This window comes from Amblyraja radiata, chromosome 26, assembly GCF_010909765.2.
Source record: "Amblyraja radiata isolate CabotCenter1 chromosome 26, sAmbRad1.1.pri, whole genome shotgun sequence".
NCBI classification, from domain to species: domain Eukaryota; kingdom Metazoa; phylum Chordata; class Chondrichthyes; order Rajiformes; family Rajidae; genus Amblyraja; species Amblyraja radiata.
The window spans coordinates 16,485,242-16,511,292 of NC_045981.1; the positions used below are offsets into that span (position 1 = coordinate 16,485,242).

Here is a 26,051-nt window from a genome sequence, read left to right on the forward strand (position 1 = left end):
AAGAAGTAGTGTTTTGAATGATGGGTATCCTGTCACTAGAAGTAGTGTTTTGAACGAGGGAAGTATCAGTCACTAGCCATTGACAACGGCAGCATTCACAATAGAGATGGAAAAAGTCAAAAGTTCCAGAATGAAATACGTTCCCCTTATGTAGAAACAAGGAACTGCAGGTACTGGTTTATACCAAAGGTGGACACAAAGTGCTGGAGTAACTCAGTGGATCAGACAGCATCTCTGGAGAAAAAGGATGGGTGACGTTTCGGGTCGGGTCTCTTATTCAGACCCTTAATGTTGGATTCTGAAATTCATTTTATGTTCTGATCTTGTTCAGAAAATTTAGGATATCACAGTACACCTGCTCAAAAACAGGAATGGCTTGAAGTTGACTGCTATGATCCAGCCACCATGAAAGTCCTTGCCTTCATGCCCAGTAGAACCATCGGTGAGTTTTAGCTTTCTTAATTATATTGCCTTACTTGAATGAACTGTGTATCGTTTATATACATAGGCATCTGGAGACTGCATTGCACATTTATTAAGGGTTATAAGGAGTGAATATATATTGCAGAAATTATAGCGTTTAGCTCATTCTTCATTGTTTAAGTAGTTGAATATGAGATTGATTCTTTTGTTATTTGGAGAGTATTTGTACTTATTACTAAATGAGCCGAAACAAACTTGCCTCTAAGTTACAATTCCAAACAAAACTATCAAGGTATACTGTTTGTTCCGCAAGCTTCATGTCAACAAGACATTTTCTTTGCACTAAGGTGTTTATGACAATAAACTAATCTAAATCTAAGGGTCATCCATGTCACAGGTCAGCCTGTCCATCGGTTCCAAGCCTGTGCATTGCCGGAAGAGCAGGAACTCGGGAGGAAGTGTTATCGCATTCAGAGTCTAGCAGCAAACACTATCATCCTGAGCGGAAACCAAAAGACATAGTAGCAAAATTAGCCCATTCAGCTCATTGAGTCTGCTCCACCCATCGACCACAGCTGATCTATTTTTCCCTCTCAACTCCATTCTTCTGCCTTCTCCCTGTAACCTTTGCTTACCAATCAAGAATCCATCAATCTCCCCTTTAAAAACCACCCAATGACCTGGCTTCAACAACCGACTATGACAATGAATTTTCACAGATTCGCTACCCTCTGGCTAAAGAAATTCCTCTTCATCAACATTCCGAAGGTACATCCTTTGATTGTGAGCCCTCTGGTTCTATACTTTCCCACTACTGGAAGCATCCTCTCCACCACACTATCTAGGCCTTTCATTATTTGGTGTTTTTTGATGAGATCCTCTTCATTTAACCTTTGCTTTCTCTTAAATGAAAAAAATATTTTTTCGGTTGTTTTTGAATTAAATTAACTGTATTTCAAATCTTTCTATCAGTGAATTTGAAAAATCATTTAAAAAAGGCCTATGTTGGTAAGAAGTCAACATCGGGGAGGTTGGGTGGGTAAGAGTCTTGGCGTCTGATGTTTGAGGCTTGAGCCTGTTGCTCCTTCCACTTTGTAGAATGGCTGGAGTAGCCAGGCCTCCCGTTGAGGCCTAGGCCCACTTCTCTGCCAAAAAACAAGTTCAAGTTACATTTATTGTCACATGCACCAATTGGTACAGTGAGATTTGAGTTACCATACAGCCATACAAATAAAAGAACACAATACGCAATAGGATTTAACATAAACATCCCCACACTGTGAGGGAAAGCAATAAAGTGGTAAGTGCAGGCACATGGAACTGCAGATGCTGGTTTACAAAATAAGACATAAACTGCTGGAGTAACTTGATGCGTTAGGCTGCAGAAAGGCACAAAGTGCTGGACTAACTCAGCTGGTCAGGCTGCATCTCTGGAGGACATGGATAGTTGTCGTCTTGGATCGGGACCTTCAACTCAAAACATCGCCTATCCATGTTCTCCAGCGATGTTGCCTGAACCGCTGGGTTACTCCAGCGCTTTCTGTCTTCTTTTGTGAGTGTGTGCAATAAGCCAGATTGGCTTTATTCTAATCAATATCCAATTTCTATATCTACATTGTGTGTACATGGTGTGTTTTATTTTTTACTTTTCTGGTGATGCTTTCAGATTTTGAGGACAAGACCTCGTGCTTCCGAGGTTGCGCCCTGCTGCTAATAGAAGGGGCGCAAAAAGCTAATTTGTAAACCAGCATCTGCAGTTTCATGTGTCTCCAAAAGGCAATTTGTCTTATTTAATTTTTTCTGTTTTAATATAGACTAGACCAATGGCAGACCCGTTGGATCTGCTCCCCCAACGCAGCCATTCCCTACCCGTAGCCCCCACTGGGGGGGGGGCGGCATCACACACACCAACCACCCCCACACACAGAGTTTGAAAAGTGTATAAACACTGTTCCCTACCTGTAGCCCCCACGGGAGAGGTGGTCGTCGAAGTCGGGTCCCGGCCGTTTTAAAATAGCGTCTCCTGAAGTCGTTGAAGTCGGGTCCGTTTTGCCAACGCGCAATTGCGGGGGGGGGGGGGCGGGGCGGCATCACACACACCAACCACCCACATACACACAGTTTTAAAAGAATAACCCCCCAGCCGTTCACTACCCGTAGCCCCCACGGGAGACGTGGTCCTCGAACTGAAGCCGTTCTTGAAAGGCCGAATTAAATGGCGTCTCTTGAGGTTGAAATGCGGGCGCCAGCAGCCGTTATGGTTGCTGGCCAGCAGGAGGCGATAAAATGAGTGAGTGGGGGGGGGGGGGGGGGGGGGGGGGGGGAGAAGGTTTTAATGGATAATATGGACATAAACATAACAAAATCTAATGAGGAGTGGACAGTTGGAATGGAAAGTGAAATGTCTACCGAAATGGCTGCTTCTATGGGTGAGAAGCCAGTTTATGTTTGAAATACTGGGGGGTGGGGGGGGGGGAGGGGGAAGAAGGATTTGATTAAAAACGTGTACTTAAACACGACGAAATGTAATGAGGAGCGGATACTTAGAAAGAAAAGCGAAATCTCTACCGAAATGGAAAAGATCTCGGAGATTGAGTGTCTGGATTCGGCGTGGCAATGAATCAAAGGAAGAAATGCAGCCGGCAGCCGTACATGTAAATGGATCCATTCCGATTGGACATCTGCGAGCATCGGCCATTCCGATTGGACATCTGCGAGTATTGGGCACCAATCAAAAGGCAGAAAGGCAGCCGGACGGACCGCAGGCGACAGGCACAGACTTTTATAAATATACTAGACCAATGGCAGACCCATTGGGTCTGCTCTCCCAATGGTGTGATCCCCCAACCCAATATTCCACCATGCACCTGTCTCCTCCAATGGAACTGAAGCCGTTCCCAAATGTAAGATTCCAGCACTCCCCTGCCTCCCTCAGCAGTGGATTTAAAAAAAATACAATGGCACCTCCCCTGCCTGCTGCAGCAGTGAAAAGTTCAGAGTGTTCCTGTCTTGCAACTTTGTTTCGAAGTGTGTTGGAAGCTGATAGGAAGGAGCAGCCGTCAACGAATCAAAAGGCAGAAAGGCAGCCGGACGGCAGCCGGTCGGATGGCACGAGAGTTTTATATATTAACTAGACCAAGTGCAGACCCGTTGGGTCTGCTCCCCCAATGGTGTGATCCCCCAACCCAATATTCCACCATGCACCCGTCTCCTCCAATGGAACTGAAGCCGTTCCCAAATGTAAGATTCCACACTCCCCTGCCTCCCTCAGCAGTGGATTTAAAAAAAAATCCAATGGCACCTCCCCTGCCTGCAGCAGCAGTGAAAAGTTCAGAGTGTTCCTGTCTTGCAACTTTGTTTCGAAGTGTGTTGGAAGCTGATAGGAAGGAGCAGCCGTCAACGAATCAAAAGGCAGAAAGGCAGCCGGACGGCAACCGGTCGGATGGCACGAGAGTTTTAATAGTATACTAGACCAAGTGCAGACCCGTTGGGTCTGTTTCCCCAACGGCGTTTGCGGGGGGGGGTGAGAAGAGGGGAGGGAGGGGAGAGGAGGAGGAAACGGGATAGATTTGGGAGGAAAAGGAGAGCGGGGTAGAGGGTGAGAGATGGGGAGAGAGATGTGGGGGAGGGGGGATGGGGAGGAGGGAATGGGAGGGAGAGGGGTGGGGGAGAGAGGGGAAAGAGTGGGGAGGGAGAGTGGAGGGGAAGGGGGAGAGAAGTGGAAGAGTGGGGACGGAGGAGGAGAGGGGTAGGGGGAGTGATGGCAGAGGGATAGGGGGTGGGGGGGGAGAGGGAAGGGGGGTGGGGGAGGGAGGGGTAGGGGGAGTGATGTACCTGCCTTCTCTCCATACCCCCTGATCCCTTTAGCCAACGCAGCCGTTCCCTACCCGTAGCCCCCTCTGGGGGGGGGGGGGGGCATCACACACACTAACCACCCCCACACACAGTTGGAAAAGTGTATAAAGACCGTTCCCTACCTGTAGCCCCCAGGGGAGACGTGGTCGTCGAAGTCGGGTACCGGCCGTCTTAAAATAGCGTATCTTGAAGTCGTCGAAGTCGGGACCGTCTCGGCGACGCGGGGGGGGGGGTGGCGGGGCGGCATCACACACACGAAGCATCCCCACACACAGAGCCTTAAAAGTGTAATGCCCCAACGCAGCCGTTGCCTACCCGCAGCCCCCACGGGAGACGTGGTCCTCGAAGTAGAGCCGTTCCCGAAAGGCCGTTTTTAAATGGCGTCGCTTGAGGTTGTGCTGCTGTTATGGTCGCTGGCCAGCAGGAGGTGACAAAATGAGTGAGTGGGGGGGGAGAAGGTTTTAATGAAAAAAATGGACATAAACATAACGAAATGTAATGAGGAGTGGATAGCTGGAAGGGAAAGTGAAATGTCTACCGAAATGGCTGCTTGTATGGGTGAGAAGCCAGTTTATTTTTGAAAAACTGGGGGGTTGGGGGGGGGGGAGAAGGATTTGATTAAAAACGTGTACTTAAAACGACGAAATGTAATGAGGAGCGGATACTTAGAAAGAAAAGTGAAATCTCTACCGAAATGGAAAAGATGTCGGCGATTCTGCTTTCCCCCTTATCCTTAAACTTTGACCCCTTGTTCTGGTCTTCCCCAACATCCGGAACAATTTTTTTTGCATCTAGCCCGTCCAACCCCTTAAGAATTTTATACGTTTCTATAAGATACCCCCTTAATCTTCTAAAATCAAGCGAGTACAAGGCGAGTCTATCCAGTCTTTCTTCATATGAAAGTTCTGACATTCCAGGAATCAGCCTGGTGAACCTTCTCTGCAAAGATCATAGAGGAGCGCTCCTCTATGATCTTTGCTTCTCTGTACTCCCTCTCTATGGCAACGATGTCTTTGAGCATTGGGCATTGTGACATCACACGATGGAACGTTCAGCAGGGGCTGGGGCTGGAGCAGCTTCTGTGGGTGAGAAGCCAGTTTAGTTTTGAAATATTGGGGTGGGGGGGGGGAAGAATTTGAGTAAAAACGTGTACTTAAACACGACGGAATGTAATGAGGAGCGGATACTTAGAAAGAAAAGTGAAATCTCTACCGAAATGGAAAAGACGTCGGCGATTCTGCGTCCGGTTTCGGAGTTGCAGGGAATCAAAGGAAGAAATGCGGCCGGAAGCCGTACATGTAAATGGATCCATTCCGATTGGACGTCTGCGAGCGTCGGGCATCGCGATTGGACGTCTGCGAGCATCGGGCATTGTGACATCGCACGGCGGGAACGAATCACAAGGCAGAAAGGCAGCCGGACGGATGTCGGACGGATGGGGCGAGAGTTTTAATATGTAATAGACTAGACCAAGTGCAGACCTGTTGGGACTGCTCCCCCAATGGTGTGATCCCCCAACCCAATATTCCACCATGCACCCGTCTCCTCCAATGGAACTGAAGCCGTTCCCAAATGTAAGATTCCAGCACTCCCCTGCCTCCCTCAGCAGTGGATTAAAAAAAAAATCCAATTGCACCTCCCCTGCCTGCTGCAGCAGTGAAAAGTTCAGAGTGTTCCTGTCTTGCAACTTTGTTTCGAAGTGTGTTGGAAGCTGATAGTAAGGAGCAGCCGTCAACGAATCAAAAGGCAGAAAGGCAGCCATACGGCAGCCGGTCGGATGGCACGAGAGTTTTATATATTAACTAGACCAAGTGCAGACCCGTTGGGTCTGCTCCCCCAATGGTGTGATCCCCCAACCCAATATTCCACCATGCACCCGTCTCCTCCAATGGAACTGAAGCCGTTCCCAAATGTAAGATTCCAGCACTCCCCTGCCCAAAGATCTTATAGCAGAGCAAGATAGACCACTCCTCCGAAATCCAATGGACTGACGTGTAGTACGTGACGGAACGTCACGGCCGCCATTTCTTAATGCGACACGCGACGCGGGTATGCCACCCGCTGAGATCCAAAGCAAAGATTATAGAGCTCCTCTATAATCTTTGATCCAAAGCAAAGATCCTCGAGTATCTTGTAGCGGGAACAGCCCCCTCCTTTGCGTAGTTTCCCTTGCATTGTATTGTGCAGTTTCCCTTGTATTGCTTTAACACACACTGCACAAAATTAAATTTAACGTATCTATATTTTATATATTTATATGAATGTGTGTCTGTGTGTGAGAGGCAAGTTAGAGATAATAAAGTTTATTCTCATGGATCAGAAGCAACTTTGATTTAAATAATCACTATTAATTCATTTGTCTTGTAAGATGATATACATAAGCCATAAAGGCAATTATATATATAATTATATAGTAATAATAAATATATGCATATATATATATTTATACACATACATATATATACACATACATATATACACATACATACATACACACGTATACACACACATATGCACACATACATATGGATACATTTATATGCATACATACACACATATATAAACATATATATACATACATATATATACATATACATGCATATATACACATACATGCATATATACACATACATATATATTTATACATATGATCATTTTCCAACGATCAATAGATTTACGATCAGTTCCTGTGGATTGGAGGGTAGCTAATGCTATCCCACTTTTCAAGAAAGGAGCGTGAGAGAAAACAGGGAATTACAGACCAGTTAGCCCGACTTTGGTGGTGTGAAAGATGCTGAGGTCAATTGTTAAAGATGTAATAATGGGGTATTTGGATAGCAGTAAAAGAATTAGTCCAAGTCAACATGGATTTATGAAAGGGAAATCATGTTTGACTAATCTTCTGGATTTTTTTGCCGCAAGGCTTGGTGTTGGGGCCGCAACTGTTTACCATATATATTAATGATTTGGAAAAGGGAATTAGGAGCAAAACTAATGCATACATACCTACATATTTAAATTCATCTGATAAGTTGGCCAAATAACATGGGCACCTTCTTGCTGTTTTTGAGACATGGATTTTTTAAATGTGAATGTCTCATAGCAACACATTTGTGGGTCAGCAGTATTTTGTACCAACCCCCACAATTTCAAATAATTCTAAATTGAACTTCTTAAACAAGGAAAACAATTTTTATTTACATCATTTTGTGTGGCTGTCAAGGTGGCTGTGTTGACTGTAATTATGAGACTGCCGGGCAGTATCACTGTGAATGGCGGTGGCTGTGTGTTTTAATGCAAGTGTGAAAAGGAGAGTAAATTTAAAGAGACAATGTGAGACACATCAGGGTTTCATCCAAGAACCAATTTAAAGGCAAGGTTCCATCAATTACAGTATTTTAATTGAAAATCTTACTCTTAATATTCTTCCTAATTAGGCTTTTTGTGTTCCCTCTTGAACTTTGTGTCTCCCAGAGCCTCTGGGGAGGTTCTGGAGATACAATAATCCAATCTTGAGGCAAATAACCATCTTTAAAACTGGCATTGCCTCTGCCTTTAATTCTACATTCTCCGAGGATGCTGGATGCCGCAACAATCTCTTGCAACAAGTACAGAAAGGCAGTCAACTGCAAAAAGATCAAAGAGAGGAAAGAGTATGGAAGGGAAAGGCTTTTCAGAATCATAATCAGATTTTATTTGCCAAGTATGTTTTGCAACATACGAGGAATTTCATTGGCCAGGTCAGTCATACAATTAAAAGCAACAGCACTCAAAAACACATTTTAATACGGACATTCACCAGTGACTCCTACACATTCCTCACTGTGATGGAAGGCGAAATAAAGTTCAAGTCCCTTCCTTTTGTTCTTCCTCGGTCGGGGGCCTCAAGCCCCCCGTTCAAACTCCGTTCAATGGTGAACTCCTCTTGGTCTCCAGGCCTATAGTGCTGCACAAATCACTGCACCACATGCATCTATTTATTCCCTTTTCCCGTGGTTCATGCAGCTGGATATTAACTTGCCGACATGGAAAGAGATGCAGTGAGCATTCAATAGTTAAGACTTCTAGATGAATTAAGGGGCTGCTTGATGGGCTGAGGGTAATCGAGATTGTATGATTGTCATTCTTTTGGAAGAACTGATGGAAGTTCTTATGGAAAAGCTGATGAATTGACTACGGGATGAGCTGGTGGGCTCGAGGATTGCTGGATGAGTGTTCTAAAAACATAGAAAATAGGTGCAGGAGGAGGCCATTTGGCCCTTCGAGCCAGCACCGCCATTCATTGTGATCATGGCTGATCAGCCGTAATCGATAACCCGTGCCTGCCTTCTCCCCATATCCCTTGATTCCACTAGCCCCTAGAGATCTATCTAACTCTCTCTTAAATCCACCCAGTGATTTGGCCTCCACTGCCCTCTGTGGCAGGGAATTCCACAAATTCACAACTCTCTGGGTGAAAAAGTTTTTTCTCACCTGTCTTAAATGGTCTCCCCTTTGTTCTAAGACTGTGGCCCCTGGTTCTGGACTCGCCCAACATTGGGAAAATTTTTCCTGTATCTAGCTTGTTCAGTCTTTTTATTCATTTATATGTTTCTATAAGATCCCCTTGCATCTAACAAGAGTGTTTTATTGTCATGTAGAACAATTTCCTGCATCTAGCTTGTCCCAGATAGAACAATTAAATTCTTACTTTCAGCAGCACAACAGAATCTGTAAACATAGTACACTGTAAACAATATGATAAGATCCCCCTCATCCTTCTAAACTCCAGTGAATACAAGCCTAGTCTTTTAAATCTTTCCTCATATGACAGTTCTTTTAGGTTATTTGATGGTTAGGACAGGTTTAGAGGGGTATGGGCCAAATGCAGGCATGTGGGACTAGTGTAGATGGGACATGTTGGCCAGCGTGGGCAAGTTGAGCTGAAGGGCCTGCTTCTACGCTGTGAGACTCTATGACTAGGTGATCTGTTGAGGCTGGTGGTATGCCATGAGGAACAATGGGCATGGACCTTTGTAAACCACCACCTGGTTGAGTCTCCTTGAGTCACCATCGGCATTGATAACATCAGTCAGGGGTTGATGATCTGCAAAAAACAAGTTGGTCTCATTCTTGTTCTCTCATGCGATACAGGCAGCAGCTCTGAACTGCCTGTGTTTGCCCTCTTGGCTGTCTTGTCAAATTACGCTGGAGATTACTCACCCCTGAAACAAACAGTGCCTTGTGATCCACAGGGGAAAAAATAAAATCTAAATGCAGAACAATGGATGGTTTAAATCAAAGAAAATGATACAAAGAGGCCATTAGAGCAATACCGATCTAGGAAACTGAGAGCAGATTTTACAATGCATTTAAACCTCTCCCATTTTTATGAGATGCATTCCTGGAATATGTAGGAAGTTTATTGTAACCTAGTGCCCTAGTGGATTAAGGGCGGCATGGTGGTGCAGCGGTAAAGTTGCTGCCTTACAGTGGGTGCTGTCTGTACAGAGTTCGTACATTCTCCCCGTGACTGAATGGGTGTTCTCCGAGATCTTCAGTTTCTTCCCACACTCCAAAGACATACAGGTTTGTAGGCTTGGTATAAGTGTAAATTGTCCCTAGTGTGTGTAGGATGGTGTTAGTGTGCGGGGATCGCTGGTCAATGCGGACGCGTTGGGCCTAAAGGGCCTGTTTCCGCGCTGTATCTCTGTAAGAAATAGAAGCAAGGATAAGCCTAAGTTCACACCACCATCAGTAAGATTATTGTTGATCCTGCAACTCAACACCTTATTCCCACATTCTCTCCATTATCATTCATCCTTTTCGTATTTGAAAAAAAATATCTCTCCTTTCAAGGACTCGACTTCCACCATCTCACGCGATAAAGAATTCCAAGATTCCCAGCCCTTGAGTGAAGAAACTGCTCCTTGTCTCATTACTAAATATCATGACCCATATTCTGAGACTTTGGCCCTCGTTCTAGATCACCAGACCAACCGCAATCTCCACCCACGAGCCCAATCTAAACAGAGATAGACACAAAATGCTGGAGTAACTCAGTGGGTCAGGCAGCATCTCTGGAGAAAAGGAATAGGTGACGTTGCAGGTCGGAAGCCTTCTTCAGACTGCGTTCTGACACTTCCACTTCTTCTTCTTGCGTATGGCGTGCACAGCCTAAAGTTGTAGGACAACTTGTTCTATTTGATCTTATTTGACTGTGCACACCAGGTTGATTGGATTTGTCGAAACAGGGCGGACCACGTGAAGGTTGCAATCTCCCACCCCGCGTTCTGACACCAAAGAGCAAAATGTCCAACGTAGATACAATAATAAATATATCGCCATTTGCATTAGTTTTGTGCAGTTAACAAATCACAATTTCACACAATGTACATAAGACAGCAGTTATTTGACAAATACTCTGCAGTTCGGTGCAGGAGATCTTGTCGACGAATATTCTGGACCCACTGTTGACATCTGAAATTACAGGAGATATCATTTAGGATTAACTAATAAGAAAAAAGATGATCATAACTACATGCCTGAACAATGGATGATATGTCACTTAAATGCAATTGTTTTCAGTTGTGTGGAGAGACCTGTATGTTGAAGATGCTTTTTGCCTCTAATATGTCAATTTACCTTAAATGTAGAAGAGCTTATTAAAATCTTCTTACAAAGACCATTAAGTATTTTCTTTCTATCCTCTTTTGGACCCAAGGCATAGCAGAGCTGCCAACTCTCACGAAGAGGTAAGGGAGGGAGAGAGGGAGAAGAGAGGGAGAGAGAGAGAGATCGAGAGAAGAGAGAGAGAGAGAGATCGAGAGAAGAGAGGGGAGAGAGAGATCGAGAGAAGAGAGGGAGAAGGGGGGAGAGGGAGGGGGGAGAGGAAGAAGGGGGTGAGGGAGAAGGGGAAAAGGGGGGAGAGGGAGAAGGGGGACAGGGAGAAGGGGGAGAGGGAGTGGAACGATAGTACATTATAACGCGCAGCTATCCCATTCCGACCAAAGATTATAGAGCAGATCTCCTCTCGTATCTTTGATTGCGGCCGCCGCCGAACCCCCCGGCCCACCATTGCACCCAAAGATGATAGAGCAGAGTTGTATAATATTTGATTGCACCCTTCTTCACGGCGGGCTTGTGATCTTTGCTTGTGATGTCTCGACAATTCGAGGGACATAACGGGTAACAGCCGCCGCATTCTCGGACTCGAATCTGAGCATCGAAAAATCTCGTGGTCACTGGGCCCAATGTGTCCCGCGGGCCATATTTTGGAGACCAATCCCTTACAAGAACAAACCCAAAAACGTACAGAAGTGTTAAAATTGTCTTTATTATTATGGTAAGTAAAGATCCATTAAAAATAAGTCTAATAACTTTCTAATGTACCGACAAACCTAGTTTCCCAATGGCCGTTGATGGGAGAACAGAAAATAACATTTTCACGACAGAATATCGACTGAAAATAATAATAATATTTTCTCACCTTTCTTTTTTATTGGGGAACCTAAAGATTGACAGGTCGGGTCGTTTAGATTTACGATTAGAACAATTGATAGCAGAGCAGTGATGTGAAGATTTAGATAAGGACGCCATGACAGTGTGGGGGGAAGCCCAACAAAATGCCTCAAAAAATGGCGTCGACAATCACACGCGTCATACTACGCGTTTTTCGAGGAGTGGTCTATCTTGCTCCCCTATGATCTTTGCCCCTGCCTCCCTCAGCAGTGGATTTAAAAAAAAAATCCAATGGCACCTCCCCTGCCTGCTGCAGCAGTGAAAAGTTCAGAGTGTTCCTGTCTTGCAACTTTGTTTCGAAGTGTGTTGGAAGCTGATAGGAAGGAGCAGCCGTCAACGAATCAAAAGGCAGAATGGCAGCCGGACGGCAACCGGTCGGATAGCACGAGAGTTTTAATAGTATACTAGACATAGTGCAACTCCCCCAATGGTGTGATCCCCCAACACAATATTCCACCATGCACCCGTCTCCTCCAATGGAACTGAAGCCGTTCCCAAATGTAAGATTCCAGCACTCCCCTGCCTCCCTCAGCAGTGGATTAAAAAAAAAATCCAATTGCACCTCCCCTGCCTGCTGCAGCAGTGAAAAGTTCAGAGTGTTCCTGTCTTGCAACTTTGTTTCGAAGTGTGTTGGAAGCTGAAATGGCTGCTTGTATGGGTGAGAAGGCAGTTTATTTGTGAAATAGTGGTGGGGGGGGGGGGGGAAGAAGGATGTGATTAAAAACGTGTACTTAAAGACAACGAAATGTAATGAGGAGCGGATACTTAGAAAGAAAAGCGAAATCTCTACCGAAATGGAAAAGATCTCGGAGATTGAGCGTCTGGATCCGGCGTGGCAATGAATCAAAGGAAGAAATGCAGCCGGCAGCCGTACATGTAAATGGATCCATTCCGATTGGACATCTGCGAGCATCGGCCATTCCGATTGGACATCTGCGAGTATCGGGTACGAATCAAAAGGCAGAAAGGGAGCCGGACGGACGGACGGACGGATGTCATTTAGCAGTGTTCAATGCACCAGTTTCATAAGCAAGAGGCCAAACTTTCACTGTTTTCATTTGGGTGCTGCAAGTTCAATACTTATACATTGTTACTTTAAAAAGTAGTCTTTTGAGGCTAGGATGGATAAAGAAGTTGGACTATTCCACCTTTATTGTATAGTCAATAAATCTGCCTTTAGATGAAGGAAAAATGTATACAGTATCCATCTTATACCACACTTCACCTCCAACTCAAAGTCAGTATCACAAGTTTGTTGGTGGGTTTATAACCATGTTAATTCCCTTATGTTCTTCACTTTGAATGTCAATTGAGATCACCAGGGTATAAAAGGAACTGAATGTTATGTAACATACAGGTCGGTCAAGGGGTGCAATTATCTCCGAATATTACAACCGTACATTGAGATTACGGCAAAAAAGAATTCGACCTGCACTGAAAGACATGCCTCGCTCGATGAGACCAAGCATTCGAGATGCAAATGCAGTAGACGGGAATTATGAAGAAGAATTAGGTGAGTTTTATGAAACAATAAATGGTGAAAAAGGAATTTAAGGGTCCATACTGAAATAGTTGTTTTAATATTTTATGTAAATTATTTAAGCAATCTGTCTGTAACTTGGTGAACTTTCGTCATTGTGTTGTCTTGTGCTATGGTGGGATAACGAGTTAAATTTGTTTAATACAGAGGGTCTACCAATGTCACTTTTATCTTTTTTTTACCTTAATTGTATCCTTGCAATATAATTGCTGAGGTGACCCGTTGTTTTGTCAAACACATTTCATTGCACCGTTGACCCTGTGTTAACCTACATATGACAAATAACACTGAACTGAACTGGTCCGTTGACGACAATTTGATTGAGTTGGGGCATGTTGTACTGTGTTTTATCATATTTTATCCAACTTCCCTTTCAAGGCGAAGCACCGGATAACAGAATTGAAATAATAGTCAAGTCAAAAGTGTTTAATTGTCATTATATGTGTGCACAATATTCTGGAGTACACTCCCATAAAAGGCTAACAATGATTCCCAAACTGAGGGAATGACAGAGGACAAACTGCTCTGAGCTGTTGAAGCAAATCACTTCAACATTTTTAATCATTATCAAGAGTTACGATTGGAAAAATCCCAAGTACATTTTATTTAAGTGGAAAATTTTTGTTCCTTTGAGTTAATATGTCCTTCTAGTTGGTTGCTATTTTGCAAAGAATGAACTAATGGATTTTCTTTGTTTGATTTCTATATTCAGAAAAGAAAAAACTCTTGGGTGAATTGCAGCAGATGCCAATGAATGATCGTATTAAGATGCTGCAGAGCATGCCTCTGAATCTCGCAATGAAACGAGAGCTCAGGTCAGACACTCCATAGAAATATAGAAAAATAGGTGCAGGAGTAGGCCATTTGGCCCTTCGAACCAGCACCGCCATTCAATATGATCATGGCTGATCATCTAAAATCAGTACCCCGTTCCTGCTTTTTCCCCATATCCCTTGACTCCCTTAACCCTAAGAGCTAAATCTAACTCTCTCATGAAAACATCCAGTGAATTGGTCTCCACTGTCATCTGTGGCAGAGTATTCCACAGATGAACAATGTGATGAGCTGTGCCATTTTACTACATCTTTCACATTCCTAGTCTTTCCCTTGTTCTATCAACAGAAGGTCACAAGGCCAAGCCTTTTGTGTAATTTCATGTTTGTCTGTCTAAACCCATTGAAAGCATGATACCCTTTTGATCTACCCTCACAATATGACTGTAGCTAAAAATGCATTTATATAAGAACTAGCAAACATTACTTTTAAAGTGCATTATTTTAGAAAATCATTTTCTGCCAAGTTGAGTGACTCAGAAAGAGATTGTTGCAATGTATAAAACTTCAAAATGCTGATAAGCTTACAAAGCAAAACAAAAATCTCCATTCTGTTATTAAGTTGTGACCGCTCCCCTCCATTGTATAAGAAGGAACTGCAGATGCTGGTTTAAACCGAAGATAGACACAAAAAATTGGAGTAACTCAGTGGGACAGTCAGCATCTCTGGAGAGAAGAAATGGGTGACGTTTCGGCTCGAGACCTTTCTTCAGACTGTCCATTGTGTACTTACTTCCTCTTTGTATTGGCGAGCTGTCCTTGAGAACATTCTCAGCATAAGTTTGTCAGCACAGGCTGATAACAGCAATTTTATAATTTTTAACCATACTTTATCTTCATCATTTCTGAAGAAATGTACTAAATGGCTGTGAATAGCTTAACATTTTTTCACAATAATGCTGATATCAATCTTCTAATTAACTAATAAAAATGTCAATCCCTTGTGCTTCAGAATGATGTAATGCACTAAGGGGTTAATTACAAGGCTGATAATATTTGCTGATGCATGGAACTGCAGATGCTGGTTTAGAAAAAAAAGATACAAAGTGCTGGAGTAACTCAGCAGGTCAGGCAGCATCTCTGAAGAATGTGGATAAGTGACATTTCGGATTAGGACCTTTGTGCAAGCTGTCGGAATTAGGATCCCGACCAGAAACGTCATCTATCCATGCTCTTCAGAGATTCTGAGCTACTCCAGCATTTTGTACCCTTTTTTTGATAATATTTGCATAGGGTGGAACACTGGCTCAGCAGTAGAGTTGCTGCCTTACAGCGCCAGAGACCTGGGTTCCATCCTGACCATGGGTGCTGTCTGCACGGATTTGCACATTCTTCCTGTGAAGGCCCAGATTTTCTCCGAGTGGTTTGGTTTTCTCCAACATTCGAACGAAGTGCACATTTGTAGGTTAATTGGCTTCTGTAGTGTTAATTCTCCCTAGTGTGTAGGTTGGATCTAGTGTCCAGGTGATGGTTGGTTGGCTCGGGCTTAGTGGGCCAAAGGGCTTATTTCCATGCTCTATCTCTAAACTAAACTTTTAAGAACTAGGCCGTTAATGTTTTGCAATTAAAAAAAAAAAAATCAATGCATCCCCACAAGAATATTCACTGGGATTTTATTTCAACACCAGATGAAATTATCATTTAAGCTGAAATGATTCAGTGTGAAAGATGGTGAGACAATTTCTATCTAGACCATGATACTAATTAGCAGCAATGGTTTGACATTCTTTTGATGGCTGGATTACAGGCTGGATCATCGTGGGAGCACAGTTTTGTGGTTTAGATGTGTGAGACAGAGGAACCTCTGCTACATAGTTGTTACATGCATGGGGAAGTTAGAATCATTCAAATGTTGGAACACATCGTGGTATGTGGCAAGGGCTGGAGTTGACTGTATAATCACAAGTTGTGTTTCAGAGGCTTTTGGATAGGCACATGGAAGTGCAGGGAATAGAGAGAGATGGATCATGTGCAGGCAGATGAGATCAGTTTAACATGGCATCATGTTTAAAAGTCTAGTCCAGAGGTTTTATTGTCATATGTCCCAGTCACAACAATTAAAGTCTTACTTGCAGCAGCACAACAACAGAACATGAAAACAAAGCATCACACACACACACACACACACACACACACACACACACACACACACACACACACACACACACACACACAAACACACACTGGTAAGAATGAAATATGGTCACACCATGGTGTGGCCAGGGCGGTGTGGGTATCTGATGATGCTGGCTGCCTTTTTGAGGCAGCAATTCCTGTAAATCCATTTGATGGTGGGGAGGTCAGTACCCATCATGGACTGGGCAGTGTTTATCACTTTTTGTAATCTTCTTTGTTCCTGTGCGTTCAACTTGCCGAACCAGGCCGTGACCAGTCAGTATGCTCTCCATTGTACACGTGTAGAAGTTCAAGAGAGTCCTCTCTGACTTGCATTGTGAGCTGAAGGGGCCATTCCTGTGCTGTATTGTTCTATGTTTTGTGTATCTAACTTGGGGCTATTTTGTGTCTTCCATCAGGCGCATGACGTCGTACAGGAATGTTGATGACGGTCCTCTTGAAACAAATCGTCTCCCATGTTGGAGCCGTGCAAAGTACAGTCTGATCATTGTAAGCGAAATTTAGAACATTTTCATTATAAAACATCACACATTGTTTTTCAATGTTTATTATTTACAAAATCATTTTCTATTGCATTGAGCAATGTGCAAGGAGATTATAATATGCAGAACCACAAAATATTGAAACATTGTGAAGAAGAACCAATATATCAGTTCAGTTGTAGAAACAAAGAACTGCAGACACTGGTTTACACGAAAGATAGCCTTAAAGTGCCGGAGTGACTTAGCGGGTCAGGAAGCATTTCTGGAGAAAATGGATGGGTGATATTTTGGGCCGAGACACTTCTTCAGACCTGACTTCTTCAGAAGGGTGAAGAAGAGTCCTGACCCAAAATGTCACCCATCCTTTTTCCCCAGAGATGCTGCCTAACCCGCTGAATTACTCCAGCACTTTGTGTCTATCTTCGTTCAGTTATTTGGTTCTAAAAGCCTTTATTAACTTTTTTTTATGCTAATGTGCTACTCAACAAGAAATTTCTCAGAACATTAATCAGCACATGCTATTAGCCACAGTCTGCGTGAAGACAGAGCTTAACATTTAATAAAAGCACTCAAGACTCTTCAAAGTGGGAAACTAGATGATGGGAATGTTCATATGAAAATTATATTGTTTATTCAATTCTCAAATTGTCCAACAATGCTCTCCTCTAAAAGATGACTTCTCCTGCTAACTGGCCTGGAAATTTGATTGAGTCCCAAAATGGGTATATGCACATGTAGACCATTCATGTTAGGGTTTCATTACTGTACAATAAAACACTAGATGTTAGGAACCTGCAATCCTCTTCAATCCTGGTGATGGAGTCCTGCCAAAGAATGGATCTCAATCTTATTTTGAATCTCCTTTAAAGTTTGAACGACACATGAATCTCAAGTTGCAGAAAGTATTATTTCCCCAATTGTGGAAGGCCGTAGTTGCACAGCTGATAGTGCTGCTCCCTCACAGCACCAGAGACCCGGGTTTGATCTTGAGCTCAGGTGCTGTCTGTGTGGAGTTTGCATGTTTTTCCCTTGACTGCGTGGGTTCCCTCCGGTGCTCCTGTTTCTTCCCGCATTCCAAAGACGTGCGTGTTTGTAGGTTTATAGGACTCGGTAAAATAGCCCCTAGTGTGTAGTCAATAGACAATAGGTGCAGGAGTAGGCCATTTGGCCCTTCAAGCCAGTACCACCATTCACTGTGATCATAGCTGATCATCCACAAACAGACCATCCCCTATCTTTAAGAGCTCTATCTAACTCCCTCTTGAAAGCATCCAGAGAATTGGCCTCCGATGCATTCTGAGGCAGAGAATTCCATAGATTCACAACCCTCTGTGTCAAAAAGTTTTTCTCATTTTTGTGCAAAAAGTGGGATAACAAAACTAGTGCTAACAAGAGATCAATGCTTGGAGTGGACTCGGTGGACTGAAGGACCAGTTTCCTTGCTGTATCTCTAAATTAAACTAAACAATATAAATGTAATTTCTTTATTGATGTGTATGCAGTACCTTTAATTGTTGCTAAAAGCTTGCCCGTATTATTATGTTGTCAACTTTCCAATGAAAAAAGCAACTTCTATCATGTGAGGTATTGCATTTTGGTAAGTCTAACATAGGCAGGACCTACACAGTGAATGGTAGGAATCTGGGGAGTGTTGTAGAGCAGAGGGATCTAGGAGTGCAGGTGCATGGTTCCTTGAAGGTGGGGTCGCAGGTAGATAGGGTGGTCAAAAAGGTGTTTGGCACATTGGCCTTCATCACTCAGAGTGTTGAGTATAGAAATTGGGAGGTTAGGTTGCAATTGTATAACTAGTTGGTGAGGACACATTTAGAGTTTTGTGTACAGCTCTGGGCACCATGTTATAGAAAAGATGTTGTCAAGCTAGAAAAGGTACAGAGAAGATTTACAAGGATATTGCCAGGGCTAGATGCATTCTGAGCTATAGGGGCAGGTTGAATAGGCTGGGACTCTATTCCTTGGAGCACAGAAGGATGCAAGGTGATCTTATTGAGGTGTATAAAATCATGAGAGGAATAGTTCGGGTGGATGCACAGAGTCTCTTGCCCAGATTAGGTGAATCGAGGATCAGAAGACTAGGTTTAAGGTGAAGGGGCAAAGATTTAATAGGAATCTAAGGTGTAACTTTTTCACACACAGGGTGGTGGGTGTATGGAACAAGCTGCCAGATGAGGTAAGTAGGAAGTACTGCAGATGCTGGTTTAAACCAAAGAGAGACCAGAGGAGGTAGTTGAGGCAGGGACTATCCCAGCATTAAAAAAAAGTCGGGCAGGGACAAGGATAGGACAGGTTTGGAGGGATATGGTCCAAATGCGGGCAGGTAGCACTGGTGTAGATGGGACATGTGGGCTGTAGGCCCTGTTTCCACACACTATCATTCTATAACTGTGACTATTCAAACCATATTCTCCTCCCACAGGCTGTGTAACCTTGTTCTTGTGTTTGTTTTGTAATTAGGCAACCAGACAGTGTTGGTATGGATTCCACTCCAACCTACACTCGTTGCAACTGTGGCAGATTGCCCAGAAACAAATCAGCGGTCGCTTTGGCATGGGTGTGCTTTCATACTTCATCTTCCTCAAGATGCTGCTAATGTTCAATACATTCCTCCTTGTCCTGAACCTTTGCTTCATTGTTATTCCACAAGTCACGAATCCTCCTGAAACAACAAATGGATCATTTGTTGGATTAGAGCTCCTGTATGGGACTGTAAGTAAAATAAATCTAGTTTATTTGAAAGAGCGTTCTCTTATAAGGTCATAAGTTCATAAGTTCAAGGAGCAGAATTAGACCATTCGATCCATCAAGTCTACTCTGCCATTCAATCATGGCTGATCTATCTTTCATTTCTTGATCCCATTCTCCTGCCTTCACCCCATTAACCTGACACCCGTACTAATCAAAAACCTATCAATCTCCACCGTAAGTATCCATTGACTTGGCCCCCAAAGCAATGTAGCAATGAATTCCACAGATTCAACACCCTCTGACTAAAACAATCCCTCCTCATCTCCTTTCGTAACATAGAAACATAGAAAATAGGTGCAGGAGTAGGCCATTTGGCCCTTCGAGCCTGCACCGCCATTCAATATGATCATGGCTGATCATCTAACTCAGTATCCTATACCTGCCTTCTCTCCATACCCCCCTGATCCCTTTAGCCACAAGGGCCACATCTTACTCCCTCTTAAATATAGCAGTCCCTCTTAAATATAGCTCTTAAGGTACCCTTTTTGTTCTGAGGCTATGCCCTCTGGTGTTAATGGGAGATAAAGGTATATAAAAAAATGAGGCAAAAAGAAAAAAAAACAGTTTGTGTAGTCCTGCTTTCTTCCCTGTATTCTTGTATCAGAATAATTTTTTGATTTCTTAAGGAGTATATTTGGTTCTGGTTTATGTAACTAAATGCATATAGAAATGTTAAAATAAAAAATCTGGAAATGCAAGCAAACTGAAATAAAAACAGAAAGTTCTAGAAGCAGTCAGTAGGTCAAGCAGCATGTGTGAAAAGAGAAAAATAGCTGGTATTTCAAGAATTATATTAAAATCTGTTTGAGAATAAATAGAACATATGAAAATGTAACTTGATAGGCAAGGTTTTTTGTATCAATTGGTACACAAAAATGCTGGAGAAACTCAGCGGGTGCAGCAGCATCTATGGAGCGAAGGAAATAGGCGACGTTTCAGGCCGAAACCCTTCTTCAGACTGATGGGGGGTGGGGGGGAGAAGGAAGGAAAAAGGGAGGAGGAGGAGCCCGAGGGCGGGGGGATGGGAGGAGACAGCTCGAGGGTTAAGGAAGGGGAGGAGACAGCAAGGGCTAGCAAAATTGGGAGAATTCAATGTTCATGCCAACCGGACGCAAGTAACCTAGGCGGAATATGAGGTGCTGTTCCTCCAATTTCCGGTGTTGCTCACTCTGGCAATGGAGGAGACCCAGGACAGAGAGGTCGGATTGGGAATGGGAGGAGGAGTTGAAGTGCTGAGCCACCGGGAGTTCAGATAGGTTATTGCGGACTGAGCGGAGGTGTTCGGCGAAACGATCACCCAACCTCCGCTTGGTCTCACCATTGTAAATCAGCTGACATCTAGAGCAGCGGATGCAGTAGATGAGGTTGGAGGAGATACAGATGAACCTTTGTCGCACCTGGAACGCCTGCTTGGGTCCTTGAATGGAGTCGAGGGGGGAGGTGAAGGGACAGGTGTTGCATTTCTTGCGGTTGCAACGGAAAGTGCCTGGGGAGGGGGTGGTACGGGAGGGAAGGGAAGAATTGACTAGGGAGTTGCGGAGGGAGCGGTCTTTGCGGAAGGCAGACATGGAGGGAGATGGGAAGATGTGGCGAGTGGTGGGGTCACGTTGGAGGTGGCGGAAATGGCGGAGGATTATTTGTTGTATTTGCCGGCTGGTGGGGTGAAAGGTGAGGACTAGGGGGACTCTGCCCTTTTGCGAGTGCGGGGATGGGGAGAGAGAGCAGTGTTGCAGAGTATGGATGAGACCCTGGTGCGAGCCTCATCTATGGTGGCGGAGGGGAATCCCCGTTCCCTGAAGAGCGAGGACATTTCCGATGCCCTGGTGTGGAACATCAATTGTTTGGTGTCCTTCATGGCCATTAACAGAGGTGCATTACACCCAGTGTAATATTATCCAATTAACTGGTTCTTGAGGAACTCAGCATGGGACTTCTAATGTACTATTAAATCATTGTAATGCATTGTAATGAGAAGTTTTTGTGCAAGCTGAATTGACACTAATATCATATAATGATGGTGATTTAATTTAATTATCATATAATTGGTGATTTTAATTCATGTTTCTTTTCATGTTTAGGGTTATTTTACAGACACAATTCTGTATTATGGTTATTATACTAACAACACTTGGACTATTTGGAAAAATCCGGGGTATAATAATAGCCATATTAATATACCATATAACATGCCGATTGCATACCTCTACACAATTGGAACTTCCTTTTTCATCACCTGCATCATATTGGTTCATTGGTAACATTCTTTTATATATATATTTTACTCAAATGGCAACGTCTATACAGTCTATTAAAAGTAATGATCTTTGTGAGTTATCTGCCAATGGCTGTGGAGAATCAATTGATAATATTGAAGATACATTTATAGGATATTAGTTTGGCGAGTCGAGACAGTGAGTGAATTTAAATTGCTTTATTTTGCAACGGTAAAACAATGAATTAACTCTGGTTGGTAAGACAGCCAAAAACGCGATGCTACTTCCACAAGTGTGGCGCTAGACTGATACAACTCAGTAAAAAGCGCGCAAAACTCGTGATCGGTGCAACCAATCCAAGGGTTTGACTAACCAAAGCAACCACCAGGTGTCGCTTCATTAGGATATTAAATATACTTCATAAAAGTGTCCCTGAGGGGAAAGTTTGAATGACGGCATAGATATGAATAGGCAAATGGTATTTCTTATGTTCTTGTTTCTTCTTCTTTGCCCTTTATCACATGTTTTGGGTGATTTAATAATGACCAAATTTGTGCTATTTCGCCTGCTCTGAGATTTGTCAGTACATCAATTAATGGTGTAAAAACCTCATTGACCATATTACTGGGTAGTTGCTGCAGAGCTAGATATGTGTTGAAAGGTTCTTTTTAAAATACAGTGCCCTCCATAATGTTTGGGACAAAGATTCATCATTTATTTATTTGCTTCTGTACTCCACAATTTGAGATTTGGAATAGAAAAAAAATCACATGTGGTTAAAGTGCACATTGTCTGATTTTAATAAAGGCCATTTTTAGACATTTTGGTTTCATCATGTGGAAATTACAGCAGTGTTTTATACTTAGTCCCCCCATTTCAGGGCACCATTATGTTTGGGACACAGTGCCATGTAAATGAAAGTAGTCATGTTCAGTATTTTGTTGCATATCCTTTGCATGCAATGACTGCTTGAAGTCTGCGATTCATGGACATCACCAGTTGCTGGGTGTCTTCTCTGGTGATGCTCTACCAGGCCTGTATTGCAGCCATCTTTAGCTTATGCTTATTTTGGGGGCTAGTCCCCTTCAGTTTGCTCTTCAGCATATAAAAGGTATGTTCAATTAGGTTCAGATCGGGTGATTGACTTGGCCACTCAAGAATTGACCCTTTTTTAGCTTTGAAAAACTCCTTTGTTGCTTTAGCAGTATGTTTGGGATCATTGTCTTGCTGTAGAATGAATCGCTGGCCAATGAGTTTTGAGGCTTTACCATAACACCCCCTCCACCGTGTTTCACAGATGAGGTGGTTGCTTTGGGTCTTGGGCAGTTCCTTCTCTCCTCCATACTTTGCTCTTGCCATCACTCTGATATATGTTAATCTTCATCTCATCTGTCCACAAGACCTTTTTCCAGAACTGTAGTTGCTCTTTTAAGTACTTCTTGGCAAACTGTAACCTGGCCATCCTATTTTTGTGGTTAACCAGTGGTTTGCATCTTGCAGTGTAGCCTCTGTATTTCTGTTCATGAAGTATTCTGCGGACAGTGGTCATTGATAAATCCACACCTGACTCCTGAATAGTATTTCTGATCTGTCAGACAGATGTTTGGGGATTTTTCTTTATTATAGAGAGGATTCTTCTATCAACCGCTGTGGAGGTCTTCCTTGGCCCTTTGCAATTAGTGGGACTCTAGGACTCTCTTTCTTCTTAATGATGTTCCAAACAGTTGATTTTGGTAAGTCTAAGGTTTGGCTGATGTCTAACAGTTTTACTCTTGTTTCTCAGTATCATAATGGCATATTTGACTTTCATTGGCACAACTTTGGTCTTCATGTTGATAAACAGCAATAAAAGTTTCCAAAGCTAATGGAAAGACTGGAGGAAAGACTAGGTGCTAAGAGCTCTTATACCTGCATTAAGGAGGCAATTAAACAAATCTGACCAATTACAAATGCCTGTGAAAGTCCCAAACATTAAGGTGCCCTGAAATGGGGGAACTATGTATAAACACAGCTGTAATTTCTACATGGTGAAACCAAAATGTATGAAAATGGGCTTTAATAACATCTGACAATGCGTTTAACCACATGTGATTTTTTTTCTATTAGAGATCTGAAATGATGGAGTACAGAGGCAAATAAATAAATGATAAGTCTTTGTCCCAAACATTATTGAGGGCACTAGCTACCTGTTGTCACACCCAATATACTACTGCGAATCCAAACATCTTGACCGCTCACACCTCTTAAAAGCACCCACTTAACAGGCAAGCTGCTGTCTGAGGCAAAGGCTAATGCTAATGACTTGACCATTCTCCAGTAATACAAGGCCAGTGCCATTAGCAAATGGTTTGGGAGATGCTGTAAGACACAAACTACGATTTTAGTTCTCCAGCTCCATTTTTTGCTTATATTAAGTTGAGACTTTGAGACGAATATTCCTCTGCATTCCTGAAACATATTCTTGCCATTTGAAAGAAAGTATACTGCATTTTCTCATCCCTTTAAGGATATCTCCAAGCACTTTGAGGCCAACAAAATGTACTTATGAAATGTAGGAATTCTAATAGTGCACAGAAAAGAGATGCTAATTTTCAACCTGCACCTTTCTATTGATCAACTAATTCTTTCAGCAGTGTGGATTGATGATTCAGTATTGGGTAAACCATCGGGAATATTTTGGTACTTTTGATATAATTTTCCAAATTAAGCAACATTGCCAAGTACCAATTAGTGGATACAATATAATGGTCAAATACTACTTTTGACTTATTGGACGTATGTCAGAGAAGGATGAAAATATTGACGGGTCCCTCTGTTTTGAGACTAATGAAATTACAATCCCACTTTAAAGATATGGGTGAATTCATTCTTTAAATTTGGTAAGTTCTCTCAGGAAGTAAATTGTGATTTATAGACCAAGATTTTGGCAGCACGGTGGCAGAGCAGTGGTAGTTGCTGCCTTGCAGCGTCAGAGACCCGCTTTCGCTCCTGACACAAGATGCTGTTTGTTCAGAGTTTGTATGTCAAGTCAAGTCAAGTCAAGTTTATTTGTCACATACACATACGAGATGTGCAGTGAAATGAAAGTGGCAATGCTCGCGGACTTTTGTGCAAAAAGACAAACAACCAAACAAACTATAAACACAATCATAACACACATATTCTTTTACATAATAAATAATGGAAGGAAAAACGTTCAGTAGAGTTAGTCCCTGGTGAGATAGGCGTTTACAGTCCGAATGGCCTCTGGGAAGAAACTCCTTCTCAACCTCTCCGTTCTCACCGCATGGCAACGGAGGTGTTTGCCTGACCGTAGCAGCTGGAACAGTCCGTTGCAGGGGTGGAAGGGGTCTCTCATGATATTGTTGGCTCTGGAGTTGCACCTCCTGATGTATAGTTCCTGCAGGGGGGCAAGTGAAGTTCCCATAGTGCGTTCGGCCGAACGCACTACTCTCTGCAGAGCCTTCTTGTCCTTGGCAGAGCAATTCCCAAACCAGATGGTAATGTTCCCGGACAAGATGCTTTCCACCGCCGCTGCGTAGAAGCACTGGAGGATCCTCGGAGACACTCTGAATTTCCTCAATTGCCTGAGGTGGTAAAGGCGCTGCCTTGCCTTTCTCACGAGTGCTGAGGCGTGTGATGCCCGTCATATCCCCGGAGATGTGGACTCCCAGATATTTAAAACAGTTCACCCAATCCACAGGATCCCCATTTATCCTCAATGGAGTGTACGTCCTCGGATGATGTGCCCTCCTAAAGTCCATGATCAGCTCCTTCGTTTTTTTGATGTTCAAGAGGAGGCTGTTATCCTGGCACCAGAGTGCTAGACCAGCCACCTCCTCCCGGTAGGCCTTCTCGTCGTTGTCTGAGATCAGGCCCACCATCACAGTGTCATCAGCAAACTTAATTATTGAGTTACACAAAAATGCTGGAGAAACTCAGCGGGTGCAGCAGCATCTATGGAACGAAGGAAATAGGCGACGTTTCGGGCCGAAATCCTTCTTCAGACTGATGGGGGGTGGGGGGGAGAAGGAAGGAAAAAGGGAGGAGGAGGAGCCCGAGGGTGGGGGGATGGGAGGAGACAGCTCGAGGGTTAAGGCAGGGGAGGAGACAGCAAGGGCTAGCAAAACTGGGAGAATTCAATAAGGGCTAGCAAAACTGGGAGAATTCAATAAACTGGGGCGATTGAGTTGGAGCTGAACCTAGCCACACAGTCATGTGTGTACAGGGAGTACAATAGGGGGCTGAGGACGCAACCCTGGGGCGATCCTGTGCTCAGGGTGAGGGACTTCGATGTATTCCCCGT

General features: G+C 43.5%; 1 protein-coding gene across 4 annotated transcripts in view; it reads left to right on the plus strand.

Annotated features, from left to right (window-relative positions):
- Positions 1 to 26,051, plus strand: part of tmc6 (transmembrane channel like 6) — a 78,251-nt gene that overhangs the window by 30,698 nt on the left and 21,502 nt on the right. For 3 of the 4 annotated variants that reach the window (XM_033044313.1, XM_033044314.1, XM_033044315.1), the window contains exons 4-9: positions 332 to 442; positions 13,136 to 13,291; positions 14,031 to 14,133; positions 16,686 to 16,776; positions 19,242 to 19,493; positions 21,611 to 21,786. In XM_033044313.1, the coding sequence (XP_032900204.1) occupies positions 332 to 442; positions 13,136 to 13,291; positions 14,031 to 14,133; positions 16,686 to 16,776; positions 19,242 to 19,493; positions 21,611 to 21,786 (889 nt within the window). The remainder of the gene's footprint in view (positions 1 to 331; positions 443 to 13,135; positions 13,292 to 14,030; positions 14,134 to 16,685; positions 16,777 to 19,241; positions 19,494 to 21,610; positions 21,787 to 26,051) is intronic. The other variant, XM_033044316.1, reaches the window with a different exon arrangement.